Source organism: Sorex araneus, chromosome 3, assembly GCF_027595985.1.
Source record: "Sorex araneus isolate mSorAra2 chromosome 3, mSorAra2.pri, whole genome shotgun sequence".
Classification (NCBI taxonomy): Eukaryota; Metazoa; Chordata; class Mammalia; order Eulipotyphla; family Soricidae; genus Sorex; species Sorex araneus.
Window position 1 is genome coordinate 226901069 of NC_073304.1, and position 15670 is coordinate 226916738.

The 15670-nt window shown below is 53.8% G+C and overlaps 1 protein-coding gene across 1 annotated transcript in view; it reads right to left on the minus strand.

The window, feature by feature from the left end:
- The window catches only part of PITPNC1 (phosphatidylinositol transfer protein cytoplasmic 1), a 262102-nt gene that overhangs the window by 41227 nt on the left and 205205 nt on the right, over positions 1–15670 (minus strand). The window contains exon 6 of the mRNA XM_055133683.1: positions 6620–6715. Coding sequence (XP_054989658.1) covers positions 6620–6715 — 96 coding nt within the window. The remainder of the gene's footprint in view (positions 1–6619; positions 6716–15670) is intronic.

Sequence of the window (15670 nt, forward strand, 5' to 3'; positions counted from 1 at the left end):
CCAACGCCCACTCCCCATCTCTTGCACGCTCCTGCATCTTGGGCGGTCCGAATTCCTCAGGGACCCTCTCCCGTCCTTCTTCCTTCGTCTCCACATGAGCCGAAAGCACTATTACACTTATGAGGTGGCAGGGCTCCAGTGGGGCATAGGACTGCATTGGTGGGGCCTTGGGATCAATCCCTGGCATCGTAGGGCACCACATGTCACTTCCGGGTGTGAACTGGGCCCCTGAGCACCCCTGAACACGTCCCCACAGCCCGATGCCACTGCCTCCACAAGAAAGTTCCAGGCTTTGGGGCTGGAGCAATAGCACAGCGGGTAGGGCATTTGCCTTGCACGCGGCCAACCCGGGTTCAATTCCCAGCATCCCATATGATCCCCTGAGCACTGCCAGGGGTGATTCCTGAGTGCAGAGCCAGGAGTAACCCCAGTGCATCGCCAGGTGTGACCCAAAAAGCAAAAAAAAAAAAAAAAAGAAAGAAAGAAAGTTCCAGGCTTTGGTGATTACTGATGCACCAGAGATTTCTTTTATACGATCCCTGTTACAGTAAAGAGAATAAAATCCAAAGGCTGGATGAGACCCAGATACCGTGGCCTATGCAACTTTGGTGCCTGGCACCAGCAGTGGGAATAATTCACCAATTATTGGGAATACCAAATAATTCACCAATGAGTCTGCTGCTTTGGGTGGCGGGTGGTTGGATCAGATCTGGCTGTGCTCAGGGATCACTCTTCTTGGGGCCTGAGGGACCCTCTATGACGCCGGGGAAGTGACTTACTTCTGGGAATCGAACCCGGGGCCTCACACACACAGATCCCATCTTGCTATGTGACCAGCCAGTGCAAACAAAGTCCTCTTTTTCCAGTGGTGACAATAAAAGTGATCTCTGGGGCTAGAATGATAACACTTGTCTTGCAGATGGCTGGATTGGATCCCCAGCACCCCCCTGACGGTTGCCTGGGGCTTGCAAGGAGTGATCCCTAGTGCAGAGTCAGGGGTAAGCCCCGGGCACCACTAGATGTACCCTCCTTGCACCCCACCAAGAAATTCCTCTTTTTGGGCTGAGAGACAGTCAGTAAGGCACTTGCCTGGCATGAGGCTGATGTGAGTTCAATCCCCGGCACCCCAGAGAGTCTCCTGAGCCCCGCCAGGAGTGACCCCTGAGTGTAAAGTCACGAGTAAGCCCTGAGCACAGCTGGGTGTGGGTCAAACATCAAAAACAAACATAGGAGCTGGAGCGATAGTACAGTGGATAGGGTGTTTGCCTTGCATGTAGCTGGCTGACCTGGGTTCAATCCTTGGCATTCCATATGGTCCCCCAAGCACCGACAGGACTAATTCCTGAGTGCAGAGCCACGACTAACCCCTGAGCATCCCTGGATGTGACCCAAAAAAGAAAAAAAAAAACAACAACCCATAAAAGATGTCAGTGGGGGCTGGGACTGTGGTTCCGTGGTGCAGCCTTGGCTTTGCACGGTGAGGCCTTGAGATCAATTCACGGCACTGAAAACCAACCAACCAACCAACCAACCCCCCCAAGCCCCCCAGTGCCATCTATCATCTCCAGACACCCCCAAGCAGTTCTGCGCCCCCACATTGAGACACTTTTGCTTTCCATTTCCATCAATCCCTGAGGATTGCTGGAAAAAAAGCAAAGCATACAGATAAATTCCCTTATTCCTAAACTTCTCCTAGCAGGGACCGAGCTTCCTTTTCCCTTCTTCTCAGGACAGACCCGACCATTCCTGTAGTTTATCTTGGAGGTGGACACAGTGATGCTCCAGCCCTGTGGTTCTGGGGACCACAGACTCGACACTTTTGGGGGATCATAGGGTGCCAGGGATTGAACTGTGGCCGGCCAGTTGCAAGGCCAGCGCCTCAATGCCTGCTCTCTCTCTCTCTCTCTCTCTCTGCCCTCTGTCTGCTGGTGACTGCAGTGCCCTGCAGCAGAGACTACTAAAGACCCAGGGTGGTCAGCTCCACGCTTGCCAGGAACCAGGCAGCGCCACGGCAAACGGCGGGGGAGGATGGCACCTCCAGGGCTTCCTTTCAGAGACTGGCAGACCGGACCTACTCCCAAGGCAGGGTACGGAGCTGTGTTCCCGTACCCGCACACTAGGGCCCGGGCCTCTGTGTGGGGCCTTCTGCAGCTCTGCGTCTCTCAATCCTGGGCCCGGATCTTCACCTTGAAATCTTGGCAGCACGTCCACGGTGGGGAGGGGAAGCTTGGCAGAGGCGAGCGCCAGGTATCGACCACAGAGCAGGCCCAACCCGCTCGGATTTGGGGGGTTTGTCTCCTCTTTGCTGCTTCGGGGGTGCTATGACATGGGGCGCAAGATGATTTGGGGTTCTGATGGGGGACAGAGCCTTGGCGGGGCTGTGCTGAGACGAATGGTCGTGCTCTCAGCCTGAGAAGTCAAGCTGATTTTTTTTTTCTTTTTGGGTCACACCTGGCTCTGCACTCAGGAATTACTCCTGGCAGTGCTCAGGGGACTATATGGGATGCTGGGAATTGAACCCAGGTCAGCCGCATGCAAGGCAAACGCCCTACCCGCTGTACAATCTCTCCAGCCCCAAAGCTGATCTTTTTTTGTTTTGTTTTGGGGCCACACCCAGCAGTGCTCAGGGGTTGCTCTTGGCTCTGCACTCAGGGGCCCACATGGGATGCCAGGGTTCAAACCTGGGTCATCTGTGTGCAAGGCAAGCTCCTTCCCTGCTGTACTATTGCTCCGGCCTTGATTATTATTATACATTATTATTACTTTAAAATAACCCAGCATGGCCCCGGGAATGCAGAGAAAACAAAACCTGAGGCCAAGAGGCTCTTGGGAGCTGAAACTCAGGCCCTCGGCATTGAGAGGAAACAGCAGTGCTAGCAAGAGGAGAACAGGAAAAGTGCCGGGCTGGGCTCCCAGCGACTCCCGGCAAAGCTCAGTGGCTCCAGAGCTCCCAGAATGCTCTTCTCTGCCTTTGCTTGGAGGGTACCGAGAGGAAACATTCCCACCCTGTCATTTAACGAGATGGGCCTTCTGGACTTTGGGCTTGAAGGTTCCAGGGAGCAGTGGAACAAAGAGAGCGAGCGAGCATTTCAGCCCGCTCCTTCAGGCCGGGATGACCCTGGCGGTCTGAATTCATAAGCATCAACTCTTATTTTTTAATATTTTTTTCTTTTTGGGTCGCACTCGGTGATGCTCAGGGGTTACTCTTGGCTCTGCACTCAGGAATTACTCCTGGCGGTGTTCAGGGGACCATATGGGATGCTGGGAACCGAACCCGGGTCGGCCTTGTGCAAGGCAAATGCCCTCCCCGCTATGCTATCGCTCCAGTCCCACAGCATCAACTCTTGGGCCGCGGCGATAGCACAGCAGATCGGGTTCTTGCCCTGTGTGTGGCTGACCCAAGTTCCATCTGATATGGTCCCCCAAGCACCACCAGGAGTGATTGCTGAGCACAGAGCTAGGAGTAAGTCCTGAGCACTGTCAGGGGTGACCCCCAAACACACAACAATAACCAAAAAATAAAAGCTTCAACCTCTTGGCATCTGCTTCGTGCGCCAGCACCTCAGCATTCGGCACAGGACACGGAGCTGCGTTTCCGATGCCGACAGAGAGCCAGGCAGATTAGGAGAGAAAAGCCCAGAAAGCTTTAAGAAAAAAAAAAAAAAAAAAACCGAACCGGAGAGAGAGCATCGCAGGTAAGGCACTTGTCTTGCACGCAGCTGATCCGGGTTCAGTTCCTCAGAACCCCAGATTGGTCCCCTGAGCCCTGCCAGGAGTGACCTCTGAGGGCACAGCCAGGAGTAAGCCCTGAGCACGAGTCAGACCTTGTGACGGCCCAGCTTGAACTTCCTCCAAGGCATCCGACTGCACTTGCACGGAACCTCAGTCACCCGGCCCCGCACGTGCTCCTGCCCGTTACCCTCCCCCCCATCTCTTTCCATCTCTCAGTGTGCAGCCCGTCTCGCTTCCAGAACGTGCATCTTCCCTGCCCCCAGCCTCCAGAATCAAGGCTGCCTTCTTTCTCACTCCCTACAGCGTATCTGGAGGACGGGGAGGCGGTCTGGGCCGCACACCGCAGTATTCGGGGCCTGTTCCGGCTTCGTGGCCAGGAGTGACCCCCGGTGGTGCTCAGCGGACCATGTGTGTGTGGTGCTGGGGGTCGAGCCTGGGTCGGCAGCAGGCCGGGCAAGCCCTTTACCTTCTGTGCCAGCTCCGTGGCCCTGGGAGGCACAGCTGGTGCATCTTTTTTTTTTTCTTCTTTTTTGGATCACACCCAGCAATGCACAGGGGTTGCTCCTGGCTCTGCGCTCAGGAATTACCCCTGGCGGTGCTCAGGGGACCCTATGGGATGCTGGGAATCGAACCCGGGTCATCTGCGTGCAAGGCAAACAAACGCCATCCCCACTGTGCTATTGCTCCAGCCCCACAGCTGGTGCATCTTAATGGATGAATGAAATAGTCAATTCTCTTGCTCAAGCTGCATCCAGAACACTGAGGGGCTGGGGCTAATCAGGAGAGCACCTGCCGTGCTTGCACAAGGTCCTGGGTTCAAGCCCCAGCGCCCTCCTGGGGATGGCTGCCCAACAGCTGAGACCTGAACAGGAAAAAAGTAGGGAGGATGGAGGGAAGGACGGAGCCAGAAGGAAAAGCCCCACGTCTGTGCACGAGAAGGTGCCTCTGGGGTGGTTCAGGGACCCAGTGCCCTGGCGGTCTGGCTATGACACTTGTGTCTTTTTTTTTTTTTTGCCTTTTGGGTCACACCCGGTGATGCACAGGGGTTACTCCTGGCTCATGCACTCAGGAATCACCCCTGGTGGCGCTCAGGGGACCATATGGGATGCTGGGAATCGAACCCGGGCTGGTCGCGTGCAACGCAAATGCCCTCCCCGCTGTGCTATTGCTCCAGCCCGACACTTGTGTCTTATTCTCCAGACTTTCCCCAGAAGCATGGGGAACCCCCCGTGGAGTTCTGAGAGGATCAGCTGAGATTAATTCCCAGTGTGTGTGTGTGTGGGGGGAGAGCACCCCCAAGAAGCCCGGATGGCAGACAGGAAGGCAGCGCTCGCTCCTGGGGCTCAAGGAACAACGGCTGCCCTGCCCCCAGCCCCAGCCAGAGGGACTGGCTCAGCCCTGCAGGACGTGCTGTTTGCAAGTCATCCAACACCACACCTGCTCCCCGGGGAATCACCTCCGCAGAGCAAGGACACGCTCCCCCTGCCAGGGCAAGCTGCTCCCGCCTCAAGCAAGTCCACAGCCAGGCTGGGCAGCACACGGGGAGGAGTCACGAAGGAGGCTGGTGGGCACGGAGGCACTGCCGTCAGCGGGCCCCCCAACTCTCCAATCCTCACGCTGTTTCAGGGCCCGCTGCGTCGGTACCCGCCTGCCTACAGCCTTCGCCGAGGTCCACTTGGTCTCCGATGTCCCACACAGTGGAGCCACGGAACCTGAAGCTCCCGGGGTGGGGGGTGGGAGGGAGGCATCGATGTCGGGGTGGACTTTGCCCCTCCCGGCTGTGGACTCTGAAATCAGGCTGCGGGTCTGAAATCAGGCCCTTGACGGATGGGGGAGCCAGCAGGTTCCGGGCCCACGTGGGGAGGCTCAAGGACGAGTCTGGGGCCCTGAGTACAAACCTGCCGTGATTGGCTGCAGGTTGCTAAACAACCAAATGGCTGCATCTGTGTCTCGCCCGGCGGGGCATGCGTTACCCCGGAGGCCAGAGAAGGAAGGGGACCAGCTCCGGGCGGCTGCAAGCCAGGATTCTCTGGCAGACGGAGAGGGAGCAGCGTGCAGGAAGGAGCGTCCTGTCTTGGAAGGGCGCCTGCCCCCAGGAAGCGGTGCAAGACTTAAGGTCCCTCTACGAGGGAGGAGGGACCGTCCGTGCACGTTACAACCCACAGCCCCTCCGGACTCAGCACGGTGGCGGCGGGTAGGGCATTTATTGGCCTTGCACGTGGCCGACCTGCGCGCCACCCTCAGTGCCCCACGTGCTCCCCGACCCCTGCCAGGAATGAATCCCGAGCACAGCCGGCTGTGGCTCAATATCTATAAAAAGAATAAAAGAAAAACACAGGTCCCGGAGAGGGGAGAGGGAGGGGAGGGGGTGGAGTGGGGGGGAGAGAGAGAGAGAGAAAGAGAGGGAAATAGAGAGAGGGAGGGAGAGAGTGAGAGAGGGAGGGGGAAAGAAAGAGAGAGAGGGAGAGGGGGGAGAGATGGAGGGAGAGAAGAGGAGAGAGGGAGAGAGAAGGGGAGAATGAGAGACAGAAAGGGAGAGAGGGGGAGAGATTTTGGGGAGCAACAGGAACGGTGGGCTGTGTTTTTGTTTGTTTGTTCATTTTCTGTTATATATATTTTTTTTCAGAAGTGCCAGGACGTGAGAGAACCTCGCGGTGTGGAGACATGACACCCCAGAACGCCGGCAGAGGTGGGGAGACAGACTAAAGCCAGACAGGATGGCAGCTGGGGAGGGGCCTCGGGGCGCGGGGGGGGGGGGGGGGAGGGGGGGGAGGAGGTGCCTCCAGCTGAGTCCGCATACGGGGAAACAAACCCGGAGAAAGGCAGGGGGCTCCCGCCGGAGGGGGGCGCCCGTCTTCCCGGGGTGTGCGGGCCGCCCCTCACTCACCTCGGCCTCTTTGTAGTAGCGTTCTGGAATCTCATCGCACGCGATGTCAATAAAGCAAACTTCCCTCTCCAGGTCTTTGGCTTCATTGTCAAAAATCTGAAAGAACACAGCAATGCGTCAAAGGTGAGTGGTCCAGGGGCTGGAGCGATAGCACAGCGGGGAGGGCGTTTGCCTTGCACGCGGCCAACCAGGGTTCGAATCCCAGCATCCCATATGGTCCCCTGAGCACTGCCAGGGGGAATTCCTGAGTGCAGAGCCAGGAGTAACCCCTGTGCATCGCCGGGTGTGACCCCAAAAAGCAAAAAAAAAAAAAAGGTGAGTGGTACAGGTGTTATCCTTAAAGTACCTGAAGGTTGGCACGACGGTGCCCGCAGCAGAGAAAGAAACGGCCCAGAGAGCGGCTTCTCGGGGTGCCTGGCCGGGCCTTCTGCCAGCCTCCCAATAGCCAAGGACCACAAAAGGGCTTTATTCATCGCTTGGGTTTTGTCACACCCGAGGCAGGTGTAACATCAATCACCGCTTGGTGAGGGCAAGGAGAAACAGTGGGTTGTTTTTAGAAAATTCGAGAGTCAGGAAAGAAATCTTTTCTCAAAAAATGAACTCTGCTGCTTTCTGACAGAACAGGGTGTGTGAGAAGCTGGAAAAGGGAAGGTTAGATACGAGATGAAAAGCAGTAACAGAGCCCAACATTTGGAAAAAGGAATGAAAAGAAATTAAAAAAAAAAATCGAGGCACCATGGTTTACAATACTGTTTTAATGATAGGGTTTTATGCATGCAATATTCTAACGAAAAAGGTCATTTTCCAGGAGCTGGAGAGAGCACAGCGGGGAAGGTGTTTGCCTTGCCCACGCCAAGCTGGGTTTGATGCCTGCTCCCCTCTACATGTGGTCCCCTGAGCACCTCCAGGTGTGACCCCCAAACAAACAAACAAAAATCTTTCATTTTATCAATAGCTGAAGTTCATTGCAAAATAAACAAAAAGTGTATAAGCAAAAAGAAGAAAACAAAACTTGTCCTTAATTCCATTACCAAGGATAACCAAGTCTATGACTCTTCATTAAAAAGCTTAATTTCCGGCGCATATGCTGCCTGAGCCCCTGTGCTGTTTGTGCCACGTGGCCGAGCACATGTGGTGCCCGAGCACATGTGTCACCCGCATCTCCCCTCTTGAGATGTCTACTTTCATGCTTTCGTGTCTAGAACTAGGATGTGTGTAGAGCTCTCTCCACCCTTGGAGAAGCCCGCGTTCTCTCTTGAGCGCGTTATTCTTACTATTCTCTCTCCCACTTATCCCTTCCTCCTTCCCCTAGAAACCTCTAAATAAAATCTGTTTACTTCAAAAAAAAAAAAAAAGCTTAATTTCCTTACTAAATGCAGAGGTAGAAGGAAGCACTTGCAAAGATCCTGAAACAGGGATGGTCAGTTCAGGCAAGGTCCCACTGGCCCCGGGTGCCAAAATCACTGGCCAAAATCCAAGCGAGCGAGCCCCCCTGACCGAGTTTTGATACAGGGATTAAAGAGAGTCAAGAACATTTGGGTAAAGAGATTAAGTTCCTCTAGTTCCCCCACCCCCCTTGCCATTTGTTTGGTCTAAGGGAACATCTTCCCAGCCCTTGAGAAGGTAAACAGAGGAAGTTTACAGAGCCGCTCCAGCTCTGCGGGAATCTTACTGTCCAGATCCTCTGGTTCATCCCCGCAGGGGAGGCATCCGCGAACATTAATTAAATCTGACGCCTCAGAAGAGAATGAGATATTTTGGAGGAACCAAGGGGTGGCTGTCTAGGGACACGGTCTTGACACAAATTTGGTGTCTATTAATAACAAGGCACACCCCACTCCCACCCCCCGCATCTGCCGGCTCCCCGCGCTCCGCTTGGACCCTAAAGTCTAAGTGCTCAGCCTTTCCCATCCAAGGGCTTGCTGCTGGTATTTGTGCTGGCAAGAATCCTCCACGTCTGCTGTTTGCTCTAGCGCTGGTTTCCTTCTAAAATGTCTCGAGATGAGACTCTCCACAATTGCCCAAGGAGGTTAGCTCTGACCCAAGGCAGTCACCGCGCGTTTCCCTTAAAGGCGATCAACGACCCCTTCTGGTTGAATCAGCCCTGATTCCGGCCACTGTTCAAAGTCAAGTGCCTTGGGGTCCTCCTCCAGGCCTGGGGAGGGACAGGAGGGAGGCCTGGGAATGAGCAGAGAGGCACTGAGGTAACAAAGTTGTGGTCTGAATTGAGAATTAGTAGTGAATGAAATCCTGAGTCTCAAGTTCTTCCCCTGGATGGTTCCCACCTCCCCGGGAGTGGCTTTTAAAAGCAGAACAAGCCAGCAGGAAATGAGCTGGTAAGTCTAGCGGGTGAGTTACAAAAGGAGTGACAGAGGTAGGACACTGACTGACAGAGAACTATTCGGGAATGAGGGCAGGAGAGAGGGCTCCAAGGGCGGACGCTGGCTTTGCCTGCGGGAGCTCTGGGTTTGATCTCGGGCACCTTATGGTCTTTCAGATACCACCGAGAATAGCCCCTGTGCGCTGCTCTGTGTGACCCCCCAAACTAAAATAAGTATGAGGATGTATCAAAAGAATTTATCATCAGAATCTTATCATCAAAGGGGAAGCTTTAATGTCAAGTCTTCGCATTGCAACATCACTGTAATGGCAAGAGGGGAAAAAAAGGGAGGGTGTGTGTATGTGTGTGTATGTGTGTGTGTGTCCAAGTGGTCAAACCCCTGCCTGGCATGCATGTGACCTGGGTTCCATCCTCAACACCACTAAAAAGAGAAAAAGAAAGAAAGCAGCTTACAACTCCTAGAATGGGCGAATGGCCAAGAAAATTTTGATAAATCCATTTGATGAACTATCATGTATCCGTGAATAACTCCATCCTTAAAAAAGATATTCCCAGGAGGGTTTATCAGGAGTGGAGAGTGGAAATGGGGGGGGGTTCCCCATATTTTATAAGGCAGTCCCTGAGTCACGTGGCCATCGTTCTGATGGGGGACAGGCTGATAACTCTGGAATGTGTTCGAGCAAGGTCCTAGACTTCTTTCGGAAAAGAGCATCCTTCTAGATTTTGTGATGTCATCCAGAGTGATCATCGGGCACTCAGAAATCCAGACTTGGGAACTGGGGGTTTTGCCGCCCCTCTGTCTAGAATGATAACTTTTGTGGTTTTAAGATCCAAGTTTAGATGGGAACTCTCTGTACTCTCTGCACAGATTTTTCCATAAACTTGAAGCTACTCTAAAAAATAACATCTATTATTTAAAAAAAAAAACAAACCCAAAACCCGAAAAAAACACCCCACAACAATCCAAGTGGGGGTTGAAGGAGAAAACAGTTTATAGCTGGGGAAACTGATCCCCTGTCATCTGTCTTAGCCTCCAAGGTTGCAAGCAACGTAGTTGACTGGTTGGGATTTTAGGGGAAAATCTACCAGTCATCTTGCTTCAGATGTGATTAAAGGGACAAAGAATCCTAGCTAAGTCGCCATTCTCCTCACACTTGACTTCAATGCACTTGGGAGATGTTAAGGGCAAGTCATGGACAAGACACAGCAGCAAAGGATGGATCCGGCAAGAAGAAACACAGGCTGGGGCTGGAGCGATAGCACAGCAGGTAGTTGTTTGTCTTGCATACGGCCAACCCGGGTTCGATTCCCAGAGTCCCATATGGCCCCCTGAGCACGCCAGGAGTAGTTCCTGAATGCAGAGCCAGGAGTAACCCTTGTGCATTGCCAGGTGTGACCCAAAAAGCCAAAAAAAAAAAAAAAAAGAAGAAGAAACACAGGAAGCAATATTCTTTTCTTTTTTTTCTTTCTTTTCTTTTTTTTTTTTTTTTTTGCTCTTTGGGTCACACCCAGCTTGGGGGACCATATGGGATGCTGGGGATTGAACCCAGGTCGGCTGTGTGCAAGCAAACGCCCTACCCGCTATGCTATCACTCCGGCCCCAGGAAGCAATATTCTTAATCTTAACAGGATTTTCTTTCTAATGCTCCAGATTTGCACAGCCGACATGGATTTGGTAGAGGAAAGAGGATGTAGGTGCCTGGTTAATGCATTAGGTAGATGGAGTGACTCATGGTTTATTGATTAATATCTGTGAGCATTTAGGAGCAGCATTTAAGGCTGAGAGAGCTTCAAAGCTTTCATGGCGAGGAAAAACAATAGTCCAGGTTGCCGCTGGGGAAAATGCTCTTGTCATTCTGCATCTCAGAATTCATAGTGCACACAGCCCATCAGGGCTTCCCTCCCCGGCACCGGCACCGCAGACAGTGCCCTGAGCCCTTCCGGGAGGGATCCCCGAGTGCAGAGCCAAGCATCGGAACGAGCACCGCTGGGGGTCCCCTTCTCCCCCAAACACAATGCTTTCACAGGACACGATTTCACGGTGACTCTCATAAACACGTGTGCTGCATGACACAACCCACGAGCACGTCGCTTGCCTTCCGCGTGGCCGTGAGGACAGACCTCGAGGGGCCAGGGTTTGGCTCAGAGGTAGAGACCACACCTTGCAACGCCCGATGCCCTGGGTTCGAGTGTGGCCACTTGAAAGTGTGACTTAAGGCAACACTGCCCACGAAGAGCAGAGGGGCTTTGTGATCAATAAATCCACAGGTCGGGGGGCTGGAGAAATAATACAGCAGGTCGAACAGCAAAGCTGCATTGCATGTGGCTTCCCTGGGTTCATTGCCCAGCATCCCATAGGGTCTTCCGAATCCCTACAGGTCCCTGGGCACAGAGCCAAGAGTAAGCCCTGGGCACTGCCCCGTGTGGCTCCAAAATAATAACAGCGGCATACTCTGCTTTCTCTTCAGGTCACGTACATCTTTTGCCTTTTCCCAAATCACAACAGCAGCAACAACAAAAAAAAATCCACAAAGATCTGTGAAGTGCCTTCTCTATGTTCAACACTGTGCATCTTCAACTATGTAAGGTGGGGCTGGAAAATGTTCTATTAAAAGAACCTTTTAGAGACCGTACAGTGGACAGGGCACTTGACTTGCATGCACTCACCCCGGGGTCAATCCCCAAATTTCATATGGTTCAGTGAGTTTTGCCAGGAGGAATCCGTGAGTGCAGAGCCAGGAGTAAGCCCTGAGCACTGCTGGGGTAACCCCAAAACAAACAATAATGACAGCAACAAAGCAATTAAAAAAGGATGTGTAAGGTGAGGTCTATTCTTTTCTTTTGTTTGTTTTGTTTTTGGGTCACACCGGCGGTGCACAGGGGTTACTCCTGGCTCTTCACTCAGGAATCACCCCTGGCGGTGCTCAGGGGACCATATGGGATGCTGGGATTAGAACCCGGGTCGGCCGAGTGCAAGGCAAACGCCCTACCTGCTTTGCTATCACTCCAGCCCCGGTAAGGTCTATTCTTATATTTTATTTTTTACAATTTTTTATTTATCCCTCCCAGAGGTGCCCAGGGGAGCATGGTGCACGCATGCTCACTGACAGTCTTCACATGCCCTCCCCCTGCTGAGCCTGCTCTCGAACCCATGCCTGGTTCTTTTTGATGGCCAGAGCCACGAGCTCCTGGGGCACTAAATTAGGCATATTTGCATTTACTTTATTTTACATTTTTTTGCTTTTTGGGTCACACCCAGCAATGCTCAGGGGTTACTCCTGGCTCTTCACTCAGGAATCACTCCTGGCAGTGCTTTGGGATGCCGGGGATTGAACCCAGGTTGGACATGTGCAAGACAAACGCCCTACCCACAATCCTTTTGCTCCAGTCCTCATTTGCATTTATTTAAATTTAGTTTCATCATCTCTAAGCAGATCCTTGGAGGAAGGGGCTCCACAAAGTCCTGTCCTCTCCAGAGGTCACACCTGGTGGTGCTCGGGGTATACACCAGGCTCGGCCACATGCAAGGTAAGTGCCTTGACTCTGCATTGTCTTTCTGGGCCCTGACTAACTTTGCACATGTGCTTGTTCATTTCTTCCTTGCACTTGGCTGTATTTAAAATTTATTTTTTATTTTAATTCATTTAATTTTGGGGCCACACCTGCTGGTGCTCAGGGCTTACTCCTGGCAGGGCTCAGGGAAACAGATGGGGTACCAGGGATGGAACCGGGCCAGCTGCGTGCAAGGCAAGAGCCCTACCCACTGTATTATCTCTCTAGCCCCTTTATTTTAAAAAAAACAAACAAACTAGAGGTGGGGGGCGGTGGGATTTGAAGCAATACCTGGCAGTGCTCAGGTCTTAGTCCTTGTGGGGCTCAGGGATCATATGTGGTGCCGGGGATTTGAACCCGGGCTGCAACTGTGTGCAAGGCCTGTGCCTCAGTTCCTACACTCTCCGGCCCTCTTGCTGTACTGAAGTGAAAGCTATCTGGTTCTCCAAACAAAAACAAAAACAAAAAGATCAAGATAAAAGTCATTTCTGGAGCAGGAAGGGCTGGTTTGTAGAGTGGCCCCCCCTGTCCAGAACTTTCCATGACTGTTGGCAGCCAGGCCTGCTCAGTTCTCAGCTACACAGTGTCCAGGGGAAAGAAAACACACAAAGACGATGACCCCAATCCTGACCCCAACTTGAGTGGACCTGGCCTGGCCGGATGCTGCCCTTGGCCCACACAGTTCTGTTCTAGCAAGAGCCCTGCGGGGTCTGTGTAGGGGAAATCGTCCATCCTTACTACCTAACCCCCCTGACTTGCACGCAGCCAGAGTTCTGTCACGGTGGTCTCTTTCCCGCTGCTGCACCCCACCTCACCACCTGAGCTGGAGCCGCCCGCTGGTCCTGTGAGAGCCCCGGAATGAAATTAGCCTGAGTGCTTCCAAAGTCTCATGGAGTATATATATTCCCCAAAAATATATATATACATATATATATTTGCATATATATATATATATATATATATATATATATATTGCTTTTTGGGTCACACCTGGCGATGCACAGGGGTTACTCCTGGCTCTGCACTCAGGAATTACCCCTGGCGGTGCTCAGGGGACCATATGGGATGCTGGGATTAGAACCCGGGTCAGCTGCGTACAAGGCAAACGCCCTACCCGCTATGCTATTACTCCAGCCCCTATATATATATATATATATTTTTTATTTTATTTTATTTTTTTGCTTTTTGGGTCACACCCGGCAATGCACAGGGGTTACTCCTGGCTCTGCACTCAGGAATTACTCCTGGCAGTGCTCAGGGGACCATATGGGATGCTGGGGATCGAACCCGGGTCAGCCGCATGCGAGGCAAACGTCCTACCCGCTGTGCTATCGCTCCAGCCCCTATAAATATATTTTTTTAACATTAGCCAATGGCAGGGATTTGGTGTTCCCTCCCCCCACCCCGCCCCCCGAATTCCAGAACATTCTAAAACAAAAGCTAAAAGAGAGCAGGAATCACATGGGGGCATTTGCTCAGCAGTGAAGTTCCGACTCCAAAGCTGCTGAGGAGTGCACCTGGGGAACGAGAGAAGCAGAGAGAAAAGGGGAGGCAGCCTGGGCAAGCGGGATGACCCAGGGCGAGGGGGCCAAGCGCAGAACAAAGCGGAGTGGCATTCACAGCAGAGGCCCTGAGGGAAAGGCCCCGGGTGGCTATTCCAGGATTCGGGCTGAGACCCCCAGAGAACCACTTCCAGGCCTGTGACCCCATGCATCCACACTGCAGGGGAACAGCGGGGAACCGAGGCTCATTTGTGGAAGAATAAAAGGTGCAGGTTTAAGGCCCCCAGAGGCAGGAACTGAGGGGGCTGCTGAGAAAAGCAGGAAGAGGACATGAAAGCCCGCTGGGCTGTCCCCCAGCCCGAGAGGCTTACCAAACTGGCCTGAGAGGCACCTGCCCCACTTCTACGGGGTGCCCCCGCCCTCCAGGGGCCACATCTGCTCAAATTTCAGTTCCGAGCAGCTACCCCTCTTCACCCCGCCCCCCCCCCCCAAACACATCAGGCCCCACCCTAACTTGCCAGGGGGACGGGTGTCCTGCAGGAGGATGAACACGGCTGCCCAAGTGAGTGCAGTGAGCCCCCAGCTCTCCAGAGGGTCCCTCCACACCCCAGGGTGATTCCTGTGCGCAGAGCCAGGAGCCAGCCCTGAGCACTGCTGGGTGCGACCCCAAGACCAAATGAAAAAGAAATTTAAGTCTCCGAAGCTGGGCATAAAGCAGGGCCCGTTTCTCCCCCCCCCCCCCCGCCGTTGCTCCTCATTTCACACACTCGGGGGTGGGGGGTGGGGTCTCTGGGAGGGATCCTGGGCACGGTCACTCAGTGGCTATTTCTCCGGGAGACGCCCCAGGCCTGGTGCTGGATTTGGGGGTGACTTGGATCCCCCGCCTTGCCCCCGCCTCTCTCGAGGAAGCCTCAGTAATGAAGCCTTTGCAGGGAGGCAGAGTTGCTGGTGCAGGGAAAGAGGCTACACCTGGCCTTGAGGTCCCAGGGGGCCACCCCTAGCCCCCCAGAAAGGCAGGAGACACCGAGGCCAGTCACCCTGCTTTCCTTCTCCCATGCCCCTTACAACTGCCCTGAGCCCCACCCCACCCCACCCCCGGGCCCCCGTTCCGCTGAGTCCTTCCTGGTCTTCTGAGCCCCCCAAACAATCAGCACAGTGGCACCTGCCCCCCAACCACCCCAGAAGCAGACCTGCCCAGTCCCTGCCCGGAAGGTTCCAGAAGGAGTTCTCTGGGAGCAGGTTAGATGGGTATGAGTCATCCTGAGGTGCAGATACCCTGGGGCCCTGGAAGGAGCAGCTCATCCCGGGGACCCCCGCAAGGGGGGAGCCAGCCCCCCTCGTTCCCGCCTCACTGGGCAGTGCTGTCCGCTCTGCCATGGCTGGCTGGTGTGTGCGCACATGTGGTGCCCCGGGTCGAACCCACGACCACATACATGCCAGGCTCTACAGCTCTACTGCTGAGGCACACCCCTGGCCTGCCAAGACATTCTTGTTACTTGTGGTTTGGGGGCTTGGGGACCCCACATACCAGCAGGGCAGACTTGCCCTCCTGTGTGCAAAACGGTGCTTGGTCCTTTGGGGCCTCTCTGGCCTCTCGTGACATTCTTTATTCTCTTTCTTTCTTTCTTTCTTTCTTTCTTTCTTTCTTTCTTTCTT